Raw genomic sequence first — 16,049 nt, 5'->3', positions numbered from 1 at the left:
ACTGTACCCAGAATCCATGGGCTCCCAGTGAAAATAGCACAGATATTATTACCTGATATAGCCACTGTGGGTTTGTGCCCATGAGCTTGTGGATCTGTGTGCATGCCTGCATGCCTGTGTGTGACAGTAGCTTTCTCACGGTGATTATGACATCAAGGGCTTTGTTTTTTTTTTCCACCCACAGCTCCTCTCTTTCTCTCTTCTCTTTCCATGAGTGAACTTTATTGGTCCCATGGAGACCCCTGACTTGGTGCTCAAGAGACCCTGTCCCTCCGCACAGCCAATCAATTAACACACCATAAAAAACCCTCCCTCCTTCTGAAACAGAAACCCATTACCCGCTGGTCCTTCTGGGAGCGAACCGAGTCATCCTCTGGGCTTAGTCATTTATTGCAAGTCACGCTACATTGCAGAGCGCACCAGTCCCAATACTAACTCCTCCAAGTGCTTAATATATTAAATGACAACGTATTGATACTGGGCCGGCCATAATAAATATAATATTAATTCAGGGCTGTGCTGATTGTGGGTCGTCTAAGCCTTGATGAGGTTTTCCGCCTGTGCTTTCGACCCATATTGAATGGTCAATTGTCTCACCAATTAGAGCTCAGGCACTGATCCTCTCTGTCAGCCAGAGTCATGAGATATGTCAGGCCGACTTAAGTGCTGAGCCACAAATAGACATATTTGCACACTGGTGATGATATCTGCTATATAGGTCTACTAGATTCTCTGCACAGATAGGAGGACTGTATTAGTGTTGTATACAGTATACCGTGATACAACAAGGGCATCACTCAATTACATACAGCTATATACATCTATGTCAGTATGTGGTCTCTCTTCCTGTTGTGTGTTATGTTTTGGTAAACATAGAGTAAGTGTATTTGTTCTGGGCAACGTGACCCATTCGTCTCCCAAACGCCAGAGACGCTAGCAGCTAGCCTCTCTGTGTTTGGCCTGGCTTGCCTCGGAGGAGAAGGAGCGCTAACAGAGAGCCTGGGAGAGGATAGAGAAAACCCAAATGAAAGAAAACACTCCTGCTACAAAGTCCTGAAGTTGAGCTGGAGTGTATAGTGCAGCAGTATAGGGAAACAGTGTGTGTGTGTGTGTGTGTGTGTGTGTGTGTGTGTGTGTGTGTGTGTGTGTGTGTGTGTGTGTGTGTGTGTGTGTGCGTGCGTGTGTGTTTGCGTGCGCGCGCGCGTGTGTGTTTGCGTGCGTGTGTGTTTGCGTGCGTGCGCGTGCCTGCGTGTGTGTGTGTGTATGTGTGTGCGTGTTAAGGACGTGCACAGACCGTACTCAAAATAAAACAATTCTATAGACTTTCATATTTCGTAACTGCCCTATAGACAAAATGCCAACATTTATATAAAACAACACACTCACTCATCATACATTTTAATACAAGTTGGTGCCAATAACTACTAGGCCTAGAGATGACAAAAGATGATTGACATCGGGAAAAGAGTGGCTATCAGTTGATCAGAGCAAATGATGATGTAGTTGAAATATTCTAGCTAGCTGTCGAAACAAACATGTTTTTACTTGATTTGAGTTTGTTTTCCTGCTGACATCTGCCTCTTATTACAGTTTTTTTTCGATTGCTAAACGACAGTGGGCACAACTGGAGTCACATGTGCAAAACTCTAACTATAGTCTGCACTACCAACAGTCACCTGAGCTAAACAGTTCACATCACCTGCAACTCATTCCAAGCAACACAACTCTTAACACATGGCTCAAAACACGCTCAGTGCAGCCAAACACTATGCACAACCCTCACTGAGATAACACACACTGTCACTCAGAACACACTGAGAGTAAAAACACTAGCATCAAACACCAATACAGAAAATACAAACTTTTCATCTTTACAGTTTGAACAATTTCAGTGACTTCATACAAAGTAATATTTTCTTCAAAGAAAAGAGTGACATTCTTTCACATGATTTATTACATTTTTTAGAACATAACAATTCTTTAAGGTAAATGAAAATTAGCAGTTTGCTTCAATAGTCTGTAGTAATTTACGGAATTACAGTAATGAGAAAAAAAAGGTAGAAACTAAAAGTACATACTGTAATTCTAACAAATAATTGAGGGGCTAATCCTGCCTCTCTCTAGCATCAGGCCACAGGTTTTCTTCAACATCACATCTAATGTTTTATCTTGCCATGCACCTGGGGAAGAACCTTCTGGAGTGCCTTATCCATCCCTGGCAGTCCTCTGGACTCGTGTCCTCACATCCGGCACGCTGGCTTCCAAAAGAGACATTTGGTCATGTGGGTGGTGACCAAACACTTTCCACCTCCAGGCAGAGAAAAACTCCTCTGTTGGGTTGAGGAAGGGTGAATATGCAGGCAGGTACAAAACCATAAATCTGTGATGTGCTGCAAACCAATCTGTGACAGCTGCAGAGTGGTGAAAAGCAACGTTATCGCAAACTATGACAAAAACTTGTGAGTTTCTTACTGGCTCCCCCTGTTCTGCTGGCACTAGCTGAGCATAGAGCTGTTCTAGGAAAGCTATAAGCCTTTCTGTGTTGTATGGGCCAATGAGTGGTGTGTTGAGAAGCAAACCATCATTGTCCATTGCAGCACACATGGTGATATTTCCCCCCCTTTGGCCTGGAACCTCCATATAACATTCCTTCCTCTGCGCCGTGTTTTGGCAAGGTTAAATCCAGCTTCATCGATAAATACAAATGAATGTGGTCTTTCCAGTGCTTCCACCTCCATTACTCTCTGAAAAACAGTAAGTGCACAGTTTTACTGTAGAAATGCTAGTGTTTTTTTTGACTGTAAATATTTTGTATAGCTGTGTACGTAACCTCAGACGTCTTACCTGGACATATTGGTATCTTTGCTCTTTTACCCGTTCACTGTTTCTCTCGAACGGTACAGTGTATAACTGTTTCATTGTAACTTGGTGTTTCTTTAGGACTCAAGCAATAGTTGTTGTGCTGACAGAATTAACATTTTCAAATATATCATTATCAGCCAGCACTCTATCTTGAATCTCCCGCAGTTTTATTGCATTGTTGACAACAACCATGTCAACAATAGCATTTTCCAGCGCATCTGAAAATATTTTTCCTCTTCCCCCTGTTGGGGGCAGCCTTTGGGTCCTGTTGTAAAAATATATTTTACAGTCAAACTTACTGTAATATATATCTGTGTAAATATTCTATAATTGCAATACAAAAAAAAAAAATTCCTGTAATGTTTTCATTTACTGTAAGGATGTAACTCTCATCTGTTTGCATGATGGAAAATTCGCATTACAGATGCCACTGTGGATCTTTGCAGATTGGGTTGCACCCTCAACCCTGCCTCTCTCAATGAGAAACCATGGTTCACGACATGGTCTATTAGTGTAGCCCTTATTTCATCTGAAATAACAGCTCTTTGTCTTCTTTGTCTTCCTCCACGCATCCGCCTTCTCCCTGCCACCCTTCTCCCTCCACGAACCCATCTTCCTTGTTCCATTTCCAAAATGAGTCTTTCTGAGCTACCTATATATACTGTAATATGTGTGTGTGTTCACTAACAAGTCTAAAACAAGACACCTGCTTAGCCTTTCAGCTGAAATTGCAATCAGCAGTGTTTGAAAGGCACAAGGCTGAAATCTATTCCGTTTTGAATGTGTGGTTCACAGTTTTGACAGTAGTGTGTTAGCATTTGAACAAAGTGCTGTAAATCCACAGTGTTGTGCAGGTTGTGGTTAAAGTCATCGGATAAGTGTGTAGAGTTTTGAAAACTGTGTTCAAGCAATGAAAAACGAACTAGAGTTTGGTCCACATGAACTGCTGCTGTGCCGACTGTAGTTAGAGTTTTGCACATGTGACTCCAGTTGTGTCCACTGTCGTTTAGCAATCGAAAAAAACTGTAACATGCAGTTGAAATGCCCCATTCTTTGTCCCTGTCGTTGAGAGACACATACGACAGATCCAACTGTAATGTATCCTCCTACCAGTATTCATGTCTTCTGCCCTGCGCCCGCAGCCAGTGGCAACAATCAGGTCAGGCGAGTGCGCACTTGGGGTGGGAAGGCGGAGGAGGGGAATCTAGTGAGATCCAAACGCTTACGAAATTAGCTAGATTGATGTGCAATTCGCAACATTTAAAATTACAACTAAAATGAAAAGAGACTTAAATTAATACAATTACAAATTTATATCCACTTTTTCATAGGAGAGCAAAAGGGCAGGTGCTTGGGCATTGGCTGAGCCCTATCTGTGCACGTGCCTGGTGTGTTTGTGTGTGTATGTGTATGTGTATCTGTGTGTGTGTATGCCTGTGTGCTATGTACGTGTATCTGAGTGCATGTGTAAACTGTACCACTGAGGGATCTGGCTCATTTTCTGAGGCTAGACTGCAGCGTGATTGGCCAAATTGGTCCACGCCCTGAGGAGTCTGTCATTCTATTGCACAAAGCAGCAGATGATAAAGGAGCCTATGTTTGGAGCTATATCCCAGCCTCCCTCTGCCTCCCTGTCCACAGGCTTTCATGTAGTGGGCTCTACTGGGATTGAATGTGTGAATTTCAGGCCGAGGTGGCCCCACATGTAGTGGAGGTCAGTGATGCTAGCCTGGTGGGGGAATGAGATGGATACTTCAAAAGCAATTCCTTTCCCATTTCTCTGCACAGTGGAGAGGAATCCTGGTCATTCACAGGTCAGGGAATGAGCGCATGGGAGTCATCTCGCGTTCCATTGTTTCTTTCATCCCTCTTCCCTCTCTCGCTCTTTCAATCTCTCTCTCATCACTGTTTTATTTCACTGTTTTATTTTCTGGCTATGAAAGCAAGATAGTACTGATGTGGACTGTATGCTAAAGTAGTGAAGCAAACATTTTAGCCGTTTGTCATTCACTGTATAAAGGACAAAATCTCTCCCATAAAGATAAGCCTGTCTGATGCTAATTAACTTCCATCTCTGAGGTTGTTTTTATATGTTTTCTTGACTTTCTGTGGAAGTAAAGATACAACGTTTGAAGTGCATGATAATGTAGGGTTTGAGCAGAGTGTCTGTGCGTGCTCATGTTTGTGGGTGAGAATGCAAGTGTGTGTATGGGCGTGTGAGTGTGTGTATGGGCGTGTGAGTGTGTGTATGGGCGTGTGAGTGTGTGTATGGGCGTGTGAGTGTGTGTATGGACGTGTGAGTGTGTGTATGGACATGTGAGTGTGTGTATGGGCGTGTGAGTGTGTGTATGGGCGTGTGAGTGTGTGTATGGGCGTGTGAGGGTGTGTATGGACGTGTGAGTGTGTGTATGGGCGTGTGAGTGTGTGTATGGGCGTGTGAGTGTGTGTATGGGCGTGTGAGTGTGTGTATGGGCGTGTCAGTGTGTGCATGGACGTGTCAGTGTGTGCATGGGCGTGCGTGCTTGCGTACAATATCTCCATATTGCTCTGGTGTCGCCTTATGTGTTTTCACCACTGTGTCCTCTCCAGGTGTGGTGTTCCACTACCGTGCTCCTCATGACCGCTACGCCCTGTCCTTCCCTGACGCCCAGCAGGTGTGTCTGGAGAACTCAGCTGTCATCGCCACGCCTGCTCAGCTCCAGGCCACCTTTGCTGACGGGTATGACAACTGTGATGCCGGCTGGCTGTCTGACCAGAGCGTGAGGTAAGGACAAGACAACCGGGCATGACGCACGACTCAAGCAAAACACATCACAGCATGGCGACTGTCTTATTTAATGTTTTTATTTTACCTTTATTTATCCAGGCTAGTCAAATAAGAACACATTCTTATTTACAATGACGGCCTGTCCTTATAGGTTTGTATAAAGGGCTGTATAAATTGCTTATATATAAATTGTTTACTTACTATATTTATCTGCTGCAGCAATGTAAAGCAATATCTGACAAATACGAATCTTTATGAATTGGCAAAGTATAAGTTTACTTCAGCCTAATGAAAAATGACAGGGCTATGATAGGCAATTAGATAACTTTTAAGTTGACAATTCTCTGTGGCCTCTGTGGCCCAAATAAGGAACCATGGAATTAAATTACTGACAGAAAGTACAGTATGCAAACTGTTTTGACCCCAATGGTCCTCTCATAAACTCCTGAAGGTTTAATTGCTTGTTTTCATCTCAGAGGCTAGCTCTGTCATTCCTAATTACTCTCCGCCATTTTAGCCACAACTATCCCTCAACTAACTTTCATGTTGATGTTTGTGTTTCAGCTTGCCACCCCCCGCTTATGTCTGTTGATGACGGATAGTCTCTGTGTGTGTGTGTGTGTGTGTGTGTGTGTGTGTGTGTGTGTGTGTGTGTGTGGGACATTCAGAGTCCGTGTGGATATTTTTTACACGTCTTTATCTCAAACGTCTGCCCAATAATTGCACTGAAGAAGCAGCTTGCATATTTCTCCTCTACAGATTTTCCCTGACAACGGCATCCTATCCTTTCCCCTCCTCCCCACCTGGGACACATATAATTGGTCCATCTCCAGAGCTACTTGGCTTCACATCAGTGACGAGACTAATGTGCAATTAATAATGTAAAAATATAGACATCAGCGATCAGGATGGAAGGCTGAGATGGGGGATTTAGCTATAACATTGTCTGACGACAACGGTTGCTATCCAAGCTCATGCAGGATTATAGTTTCTGAGTGTAAGAAGCCTTCCTTCCTGTTGTCCTCCATAAGCCCCTGTATGCCTGTATACATAATCTCTTCATCAGCATTTAGCCTGTACCCTCAATGCTGTTTGAATCAATGTACCTTAAAGCAGTGGTCACCAACCGATCGATCGCGATCGACTGGTCAATCCCCAAGGCATTTCAACGATAAGCCCTGTGTTCCTATTTTTTTCATTTATTCGTCTCACGCTGTTGTCGGAAGGTACACCCAATTCAGCTGCCCTGCTCGCCGGGTGGGCGACGTGTTCCCATTTTGAACCATTTCAGATGTCTGAATGTACAAACTGCCTTCCTGGCGGGCCCTGGGGAAGCAAATCAAGTGCTCTACAGGCCTACCACTGGCCAATCGGATGGCTCAGATTACCGTCTCTGCAGTAATGTAGCAGACATAAAAGAAAGCTACAGCAAAGTTCATATTGTGAGTATTCAAAACGTTTAAAAACATGACTAGAGAGAGACTGTCAACGAATACAGCATAGAGCTGCTATTTTTATGAGTGAGTTCACCATTAAGTTTTTACCCAGCACTGTCAACACTTTCTATTTAACACTTTTACAAGCCATAAAATGCACGTTCTCCCTACTTCCACTCACACTTGTGTTACAACCAGCACTGCAGTTGCAATGAATGAGTAGAAAAGTGTTGATTGATAGGCTTGCGTTGTTGTTATTATTATCGGCTTGGGAATTTTTTATATAGAGGAATATTTCACTTTCTCTGGTCATAGGCGTAAAAGCATTCATTTGTGCATTACACAGAAATAATGCAGTATGACTCGAGTTTCAGGATATCAGCTACAAGACTGTGTCCCTTTTTGGTCAGTGTCAGTGGAGGAAAGGGGGAGTGGAGGGATGTTGAGAGGCAAACCCTGTCTGCTGCTCGCTCCCGCTCCAGTAAAAAATGATAAAAAAGCAAATGTGACCGACCGCCTCGATTCAGTCTTATGTAGCAAAATTTGAAATTGTGTTTTTTTTTTTACATTGTATAAAAAGTATAGAAATTGTACATCATACACTGCAGTTGAGGAACAATGGGAAAGTAATTCTGCTTTGAAAGTTGATAAACTTGTAACCCCACTTTAAAGAAATTGCCCTTGTTTTAGTGCACCTATTGGAGAGCTCTTCTTTGTCTACACCCATTCAGCATCGTTCACAGACTCTTAAGCCTTAGCCCCACCTAGGGCTGTGGTGGTCACAAAATTTTGTCAGCCGGTGATTGTCAAGCAAATACTGTAACTGCTGGTCTCACGGTAATGGACCGTTAATTTAATAAAGGCAGTTAAATAAAGGTTAACTAAATAAAAAAATATATTAAAATGAAAGCATTAACATAAATACATTCAGACTTCCACACATGCAGACCTTTGGAACATCTATATTTTAAAAAGTCTAATAAATCCATGTAATATAGCCTACACCATCACAATAAATCCATGATTTATTTTAGACAGGTCTAAAGAAACATGATATGATGAAAATGTAGTCTATTTCAGAAGAACAGAATAGCATACTCTGAGTTGTCCTTATGTTAGGACCTGATCTGGCTATGCCATGTGGCTGTGGGCTACACTAGTTAATTTAGCAGACAAGAATGGCTTAGAATTCTATGGAATAATTTTATATTATTTTATAGTATGAAGAATAAAATTGAAAGGATATTTTCTCCAAACAATTTTATGTATTTATTTTATTTCTATTTAACCTTTATTTAACTATGCAAGTCAGTTCATAACACATTCTTATTTACAAAGGCGGCCTACCAAAAGGTCTCCTGCATGGATGGAGGCTGGGATTAAAAATGAAAAAATAAAAAAAGAATAAAAAAAGAAATAACATAAATATAGGACAAAACACACACGACAAGTGATTTGAGGGAGTGAGCACATGCGGCTATTCTGTGTTGAGCAGTTAACAAAGAAATAGGTCCTCCTATATGCTAAATTTAGAGTTATTCATGTAACTTTAGTTGTTCTAAAAACGTTGGGCTATATGTTTTGATTTTTAATAATTGTAAGGCTGCATGATGTGACTCTAATGATGATTTGCAAAAAGTTGCTTCGAAGGCATAAGCTCAGCTTTGTTTTTTTTGTGCACAATCAGAGCTTAGAGAAGCCTAATTACGTGACTAAACGGTCAAGTGGTCTTTGACTTCCTTCATGACTCATGACCACCAGTGTGGCAGTAATATAGTCACCGTAACAAGCTTTAGCCCCTCCCATCTCTTTAAGGATTGACATGTGAGGTCATGTGGTAAACACACACTAAATCAAATAAAATCTAAGTTTATTTGTCACATGCACAGGATACAGAAGGTGTAAACAGTACACTGAAATGGTTACTTGCATAGTAGTAATATCAAATACAGAAAATGCCCAGAATTTTTTTAAATAAATATTTTATAGCTATTAGATGACGCTTACCCGACACACTTGTCTAAATTGATGGGTCATGTAAAGGAAATGCTATAACCAACCCCCAGACACATCTAACTGAGTGGATGGTTCACTATTGTCTAGACACATGCAGTTGAAGTCAGAAGTTTACATACACCTTAGCCAAATACATTTAAACTCAGTTTTCACAATTCCTGACATTTAATATAAGTAAAAATTCCCTGTCTTAGGTCAGTTAGGATCACCACTTTATTTAAAGAATGTGAAATGTTAGAATAATAGTAGAGATAATTATTTCTTTCAGCTTTTATATCTTTCATCACATTCCCAGTGGGTCAGAAGTTACACATACACATACACTAAATTAGTATTTGGTAGCATTGCCTTTAAATGGTTTAACTTGGGTCAAAAGTTTTGGGTAGCCTTCCACAATAAGTTGGGTGAATTTTGGCCCATTCCTCCTGATAGAGCTGATGTAACTGAGTCAGGTTTGTAGACCTCCTTGCTTGCACATGCTTTTCCAGTTCTGCCCACACATTGTCTGTAGGTTTGAGGTCAGGGCTTTGTGATGGCCACTCCTATACCTTGACTTTGTTGTCCTTAGCCATTTTGCCACAACTTTGGAAGTATGCTTGGGGTCATTGTCCATTTGGAAGACCCATTTACGACCAAGATTTAATTTCCTGACTGATGTCTTGAGATGTTGCTTCAATATATCCACATAATTGTCCTACCTCATGATGCCATCTATTTTATGAAGTGCACCAGACCCTCCTGCAGAAAAGCACCCCCACAACATGATGCTGCCACCCCTGTGCTTCACGGTTAGGATGGTGTTCTTCGGCTTGCAAGCCTCCCCCTTTTCCCTCCAAACATAACAATGGTCGTTATGGCCAAACAGTTCTATTTTTGTTTCATCAGACCAGAGGACATTTCTCTCAAAATTACGATATTTGTCCCCATGTGCAGTTGAAAACCGTAGTCTGGCTTTTTTTGTGGTGGTTTTGGAGCAGTGGTTTCTTCCTTGCTGAGCGGCCTTTGAGGCTATGTCAATATAGGACTTGTTTTACTGTGGATGTAGATACTTTTGTACCTGTTTCCTCCAGCATCTTCACAAGGTCATTTGCTGTTGTTATGGGATTGATTTGTACTTTTCGCACCAAAGTACATTCATCTCTAGGAGACAGAACGTGTCTCCTTCCTGAGCGGTATGACGGCTGTGTGGTCCCATGGTGTTTATACTTGCGTACTATTGTTTGTACAGATGAACGTGGTACCTCCAGGCATTTGGAAATTGCTCCCAAGGATGAACCAGACTTGTGGAGGTCTACAATTTATTTTCTGAGGTCTGAGTTTGAAGGTAGGCCTTGAAACACATCTTCCAATTATCTCAAATGATGTCAATTAGTCTATCAGAAGCTTCTAAAGCCATGACATAATTTTCTGGAATTTTCCAATCTGTTTAAAGGCACAGTCAACTTGGTGTATGTAAACTTCTGACCCACTGGAATTGTGATACAGTGAATTATAAGTGAAATACTCTGTCTGTAAACAATTGTTGGAAAAACGACTTGTGTCATGCACAAAGTAGATGTCCTCACCGACTTGCCAAATGTATAGTTTGTTAGCAATACATTTGTGGAGTGGTTGATAAACAAGTTTTAATTAATGACTCCAACCTAAGTGTATGTAAAGTTCCGACTTAAACTGTACATGTACACGTTATTGAAATACAATAGTAGTATGAATCTCCAGGTAGCTAAAGCTAACAAACTAGGTTCAATATTTGCTAGCTAACATTAGGCTATAATAAATGTTTGATTCAAGTAATATTACTACACAGATCATAGCTAACAAACAACACGCTTTAACTTGCAATAAAAAATGACTTTCTGACTAAATTACAAACTTATATCTGAAAATGTGACTCTTACCCATATACATGGATGAACGTTTCATGGCAGACTGGAACTATTTAATTAACTCCATTTTGTTTGTAGCTACATCTTGTTTGACCAGCTTTGTGTCAAGTCAATCCGGTTCACGCTGACCGTGGCGTGTGCAGAAAGTAGCCCATCACTTTTTCCAACCGATCTGTCAATAGCGCCTACTAAATTCAGGGCTTCAATGTTGAGAAAAGTAGAACATCTTTTGTAGTTCTCGATGGCTAATGTTATATCTTTCAAAAACGGCAAGGTAGAAAGGACTATCAACACATACTGAACAGCTCACGTTACAGACAGAAGCATGCTACATGGCAGACCAATCCGAACACATCTCCCGCCATGTCCAGCCCATCCATTATCTCAGCCAATCATGGCTAGTGGGAAGGCTCCTGTCTTTTTCTGTGACTATACCAAATAGGCTCATAATTTAACTATTTTATTTTGTATTTATGGGATGGAAAACAAGTTTGTTTTTAAGGCACATGAAAGTTCACATATTCCAGAATGCATTTCTGCCCAAAAAAACGCATCTAGATTTAAAAAATGGTTTACATTCAAATGCCTCTCCTGTGAAGTAGTGACATGCGACATACACCTAGTTTCCTTAATCAGGTTACAAATTATTAACATGTGCCTCACAAGTAATACAACAATCAAGCAACCCAGAAAAGTGCAAAAAATATCCCATATTAACATATGCAGACTGAGAAACAAGGTCCATGAAGTCAATAACTAAATAAATACTGTTGAAGTAATATGGCTGCCTCACCTAAAGCCCATTCTTGTGGAAAGCTGCTATAGACCACCAAGTGCTAACAGTCAGTATCTGGATAATACAGTGCCTTGCGAAAGTATTCGGCCCCCTTGAACTTTGCGACCTTTTGCCACATTTCAGGCTTCAAACATATAGATATAAAACTGTAATTTTTTTGTGAAGAATCAACAACAAGTGGGACACAATCATGAAGTGGATCGACATTTATTGGATATTTCAAACTTTTTTAACAAATCAAAAACTGAAAAATTGGGCGTGCAAAATTATTCAGCCCCCTTAAGTTAATACTTTGTAGCGCCACCTTTTGCTGCGATTACAGCTGTAAGTCGCTTGGGGTATGTCTCTATCAGTTTTGCACATCGAGAGACTGAAATTTTTTCCCATTCCTCCTTGCAAAACAGCTCGAGCTCAGTGAGGTTGGATGGAGAGCATTTGTGAACAGCAGTTTTCAGTTCTTTCCACAGATTCTCGATTGGATTCAGGTCTGGACTTTGACTTGGCCATTCTAACACCTGGATATGTTTATTTTTGAACCATTCCATTGTAGATTTTGCTTTATGTTTTGGATCATTGTCTTGTTGGAAGACAAATCTCCGTCCCAGTCTCAGGTCTTTTGCAGACTCCATCAGGTTTTCTTCCAGAATGGTCCTGTATTTGGCTCCATCCATCTTCCCATCAATTTTAACCATCTTCCCTGTCCCTGCTGAATAAAAGCAGGCCCAAACCATGATGCTGCCACCACCATGTTTGACAGTGGGGATGGTGTGTTCAGGGTGATGAGCTGTGTTGCTTTTACGCCAAACATAACGTTTTGCATTGTTGCCAAAAAGTTCAATTTTGGTTTCATCTGACCAGAGCACCTTCTTCCACATGTTTGGTGTGTCTCCCAGGTGGCTTGTGGCAAACTTTAAACAACACTTTTTATGGATATCTTTAAGAAATGGCTTTCTTCTTGCCACTCTTCCATAAAGGCCAGATTTGTGCAATATACGACTGATTGTTGTCCTATGGACAGAGTCTCCCACCTCAGCTGTAGATCTCTGCAGTTCATCCAGAGTGATCATGGGCCTCTTGGCTGCATCTCTGATCAGTCTTCTCCTTGTATGAGCTGAAAGTTTAGAGGGACGGCCAGGTCTTGGTAGATTTGCAGTGGTCTGATACTCCTTCCATTTCAATATTATCGCTTGCACAGTGCTCCTTGGGATGTTTAAAGCTTGGGAAATCTTTTTGTATCCAAATCCGGCTTTAAACTTCTTCACAACAGTATCTCGGACCTGCCTGGTGTGTTCCTTGTTCTTCATGATGCTCTCTGCGCTTTTAACGGACCTCTGAGACTATCACAGTGCAGGTGCATTTATACGGAGACTTGATTACACACAGGTGGATTGTATTTATCATCATTAGTCATTTAGGTCAACATTGGATCATTCAGAGATCCTCACTGAACTTCTGGAGAGAGTTTGCTGCACTGAAAGTAAAGGGGCTGAATAATTTTTCAGTTTTTGATTTGTTAAAAAAGTTTGAAATATCCAATAAATGTCGTTCCACTTCATGATTGTGTCCCACTTGTTGTTGATTCTTCACAAAAAAATACAGTTTTATATCTATATGTTTGAAGCCTGAAATGTGGCAAAAGGTCGCAAAGTTCAAAGGAGCCGAATACTTTCGCAAGGCACTGTAATGTATGAAATGCTTGATAATGAATGTGATATCAACAGAGAAATATATTTTCTGGGTGATTTAAATATTGACTGGCTCTCATCAAGCTGCCCACTCAAGAAAAAAGCGTCAAACTGTTACCAGTGCCTGCAACCTGATTCAGGTTGTCTGTTAACCTACCAGGGTATTTACAAACAGCACAGGAATGAAATCATCAACATGTATTGATCACATCTTTACTAATGCTACAGAAATTTGCTTTAAAGCAGTGTCCAAATCCATAGGATGTAGTGATCACAATATAGTAGCCATATCCAGGAAAACCAAAGTTCTAAAGACTGGGCCTAATATAGTGTATAAGAGATCATATAATACATTTTGAAGTGATTCATATGTTGTTGATGTAAATAATATTTGCTGGTCTGTGGTGTGTAATGAGGAGCAACCAGACGCTGCACTTGACACATTTATTTATGTGCACGCACCCATTAAGACAATGAGGAATTTAAAAATGGAGGCAAAAGGTATGGCAAGTAAGTCTGGCAGCCCAACTGATTGGCAAATGTACTGCAAATTAAGAAATCATGTGACTAAGCTAAATAAAAATTATAAATAAACTATACTATGAAAAATATCTTAATTATATAAAGAATGATAGTAAAAAGCTTTGGAGCACCTTAAATGACATTTTGGGGAAAAAAGCCAACTCGGCTCCATCATTCATTGAATCAGGTGGCTCATTTATCACAAAACCCACTGATATTGCCAACTACTTTAATTGCTTTTTCATTGGCAAGATAAACAAACTTAGGGATGACATGCCAACAACAAACGCTGACACTACACATCCAAGTATATCTGACCAAATTATGAAAGATAATAATTGTAGTTTTGAATTCCATAAAGTCAGTGTGGAAGAGGTGAAAAAATGATTGTTGTCTATCAACAATGACAAGCCACTGGGGTCTGACAATCTGGATGGAAAATTACTGAGGATAATAGCGGACGATATATTCACTCCTATTTGCCACATCTTCAATTTTAGTCTACTAGAAAGTGTGTGCCCTCAGGCCTGGAAGGAAGCTAAAGTCATTCCGCTACCCAGTAAAGCCCCCATTACTGGATCAAATAGATGACCAATTAGCCTGTTACCAACCCTTAGTAAACCTCTGGAAAAAATGGTGTTTGACCAGATACAATGCAATTTCACCGTAAACAAACTGACAGACTTTCAGCACGCATATAGAGAAGGACACTCAACAAGCACAGCACTTACACAAGTGACTGAGAGAAATTGATGATACAATGATTGTGGGGACTGTCCTGTTAGACTTCAGTGCAGCTTTTGACATTATCGATCATAGTCTGCTGCTGGAAAATCTGATGTGCTATGGCTTTACATCCCTTGCTATAATGTGGATAAAAAGTTACTTGTCTAACAGAACACAGAGGGTGTTCTTTAATGGAAGCCTCTCAAACATAATCCAGATAGAAGCAGGAATTCCCCAGGGTAGCTGTTTAGGCCCCTTGCTTTTTTCAATCTTTACTAACGACATGCCACTGGCTTTGAGTAAGGCTAGTGTGTCTATTTATGTGGATGACTCAGCAATATACACGTCAGCTACTACAGCGACTGAAATGACTGCAACACTCAACAGAGAGCTAGTTAGTTTTGGAATGGGTAGCAATGAATTGTATTTGGGACAAATCATTCACTAAACCCTAAACCTCAACTACATCTCATAATGAATAATGTGGAAATTGAGCTGAGCTGCCATGGTCAAAACACATTGGTAAAACAGTAGCCAAGATCAGGAGAAGTCTGTCCATAATAAAGCGCTGCTCTGAATTCTTAACAAAACTATCAACAAGGCTGTAACGGTTTTCTTTGGGTGAAGGAGAGTCGGACCAAATTAATAAAGAAAACACAAAATACTAAGACTAGGGCGTGACAAAGGCAAATCCTGCAGGCCCTGGTTTTGTCGCACCTGGACGACTGTTCAGTAGTGTGGTCAGGTGCCACAAAGAGGGACTTGGGAAAATTGCAGATGGCTCAGAACAGGGCAACACAGTTGGTATAGTCACAGAGCGCTAACATTAATGATATGCATGTCAATCTCTCATGGCTCAAAGTGGAAGAGAGATTGACATCATCATTACTTGTTTTTGTAAGAGGTGTTGACAAGCTGAAGGTACCGAGCTGTCTGTTTAAAATACTAACACACAGCTCGGTCACCCATGCATATCCCACAAGACATGCCACCAGAGGTCTCTTCACAGTCCCCAAGTCCAGAACAGACTATAGGAGGCACACAGTACTACATAGATCCCTGACTACATGGAATTATATTCCACATCAGGTAACTGATGCAAGCAGTATAATCAGATTTAAAAGCAGGTAAAGATACACCTTATGGAACAGCAGGGACTGTGAAGTAACACAAACATAGGCACAGACACATGCATACACACACATGATAACATACGCACTATACACACACATACACATGGATTTTGTGTTGTAGATTTGTAGTAGTGGAGTATGTGCCTGAGGGCACACACTTAGTGTGTTGTGAGTTCTGTAGTGAATGTATTGTAGTGTTTTTAAAATTGTATAACTGCCT

The 16,049-nt window shown here is 40.9% G+C and overlaps 1 protein-coding gene and 1 long non-coding RNA gene across 2 annotated transcripts in view; one reads left to right on the top strand and one right to left on the bottom strand.

Moving 5' to 3' along the window:
- LOC110532063 (neurocan core protein) overlaps window positions 1-16,049 on the top strand; it is a 265,380-nt gene that overhangs the window by 96,859 nt on the left and 152,472 nt on the right. The window contains exon 5 of the mRNA XM_036967166.2: window positions 5,452-5,626. Coding sequence (XP_036823061.2) covers window positions 5,452-5,626 — 175 coding nt within the window. The remainder of the gene's footprint in view (window positions 1-5,451; window positions 5,627-16,049) is intronic.
- LOC149985437 (uncharacterized) overlaps window positions 1-16,049 on the bottom strand; it is a 45,896-nt gene that overhangs the window by 12,909 nt on the left and 16,938 nt on the right. The window lies entirely within an intron of this gene.

The sequence above is a fragment of the Oncorhynchus mykiss genome, chromosome 1, assembly GCF_057628025.1.
Source record: "Oncorhynchus mykiss isolate SJ-2025 chromosome 1, ASM5762802v1, whole genome shotgun sequence".
NCBI lineage: Eukaryota > Metazoa > Chordata > Actinopteri > Salmoniformes > Salmonidae > Oncorhynchus > Oncorhynchus mykiss.
The sequence above is the reverse complement of the archived record's forward strand: the minus strand, read 5'-3'. Positions and strand labels throughout refer to the sequence as shown.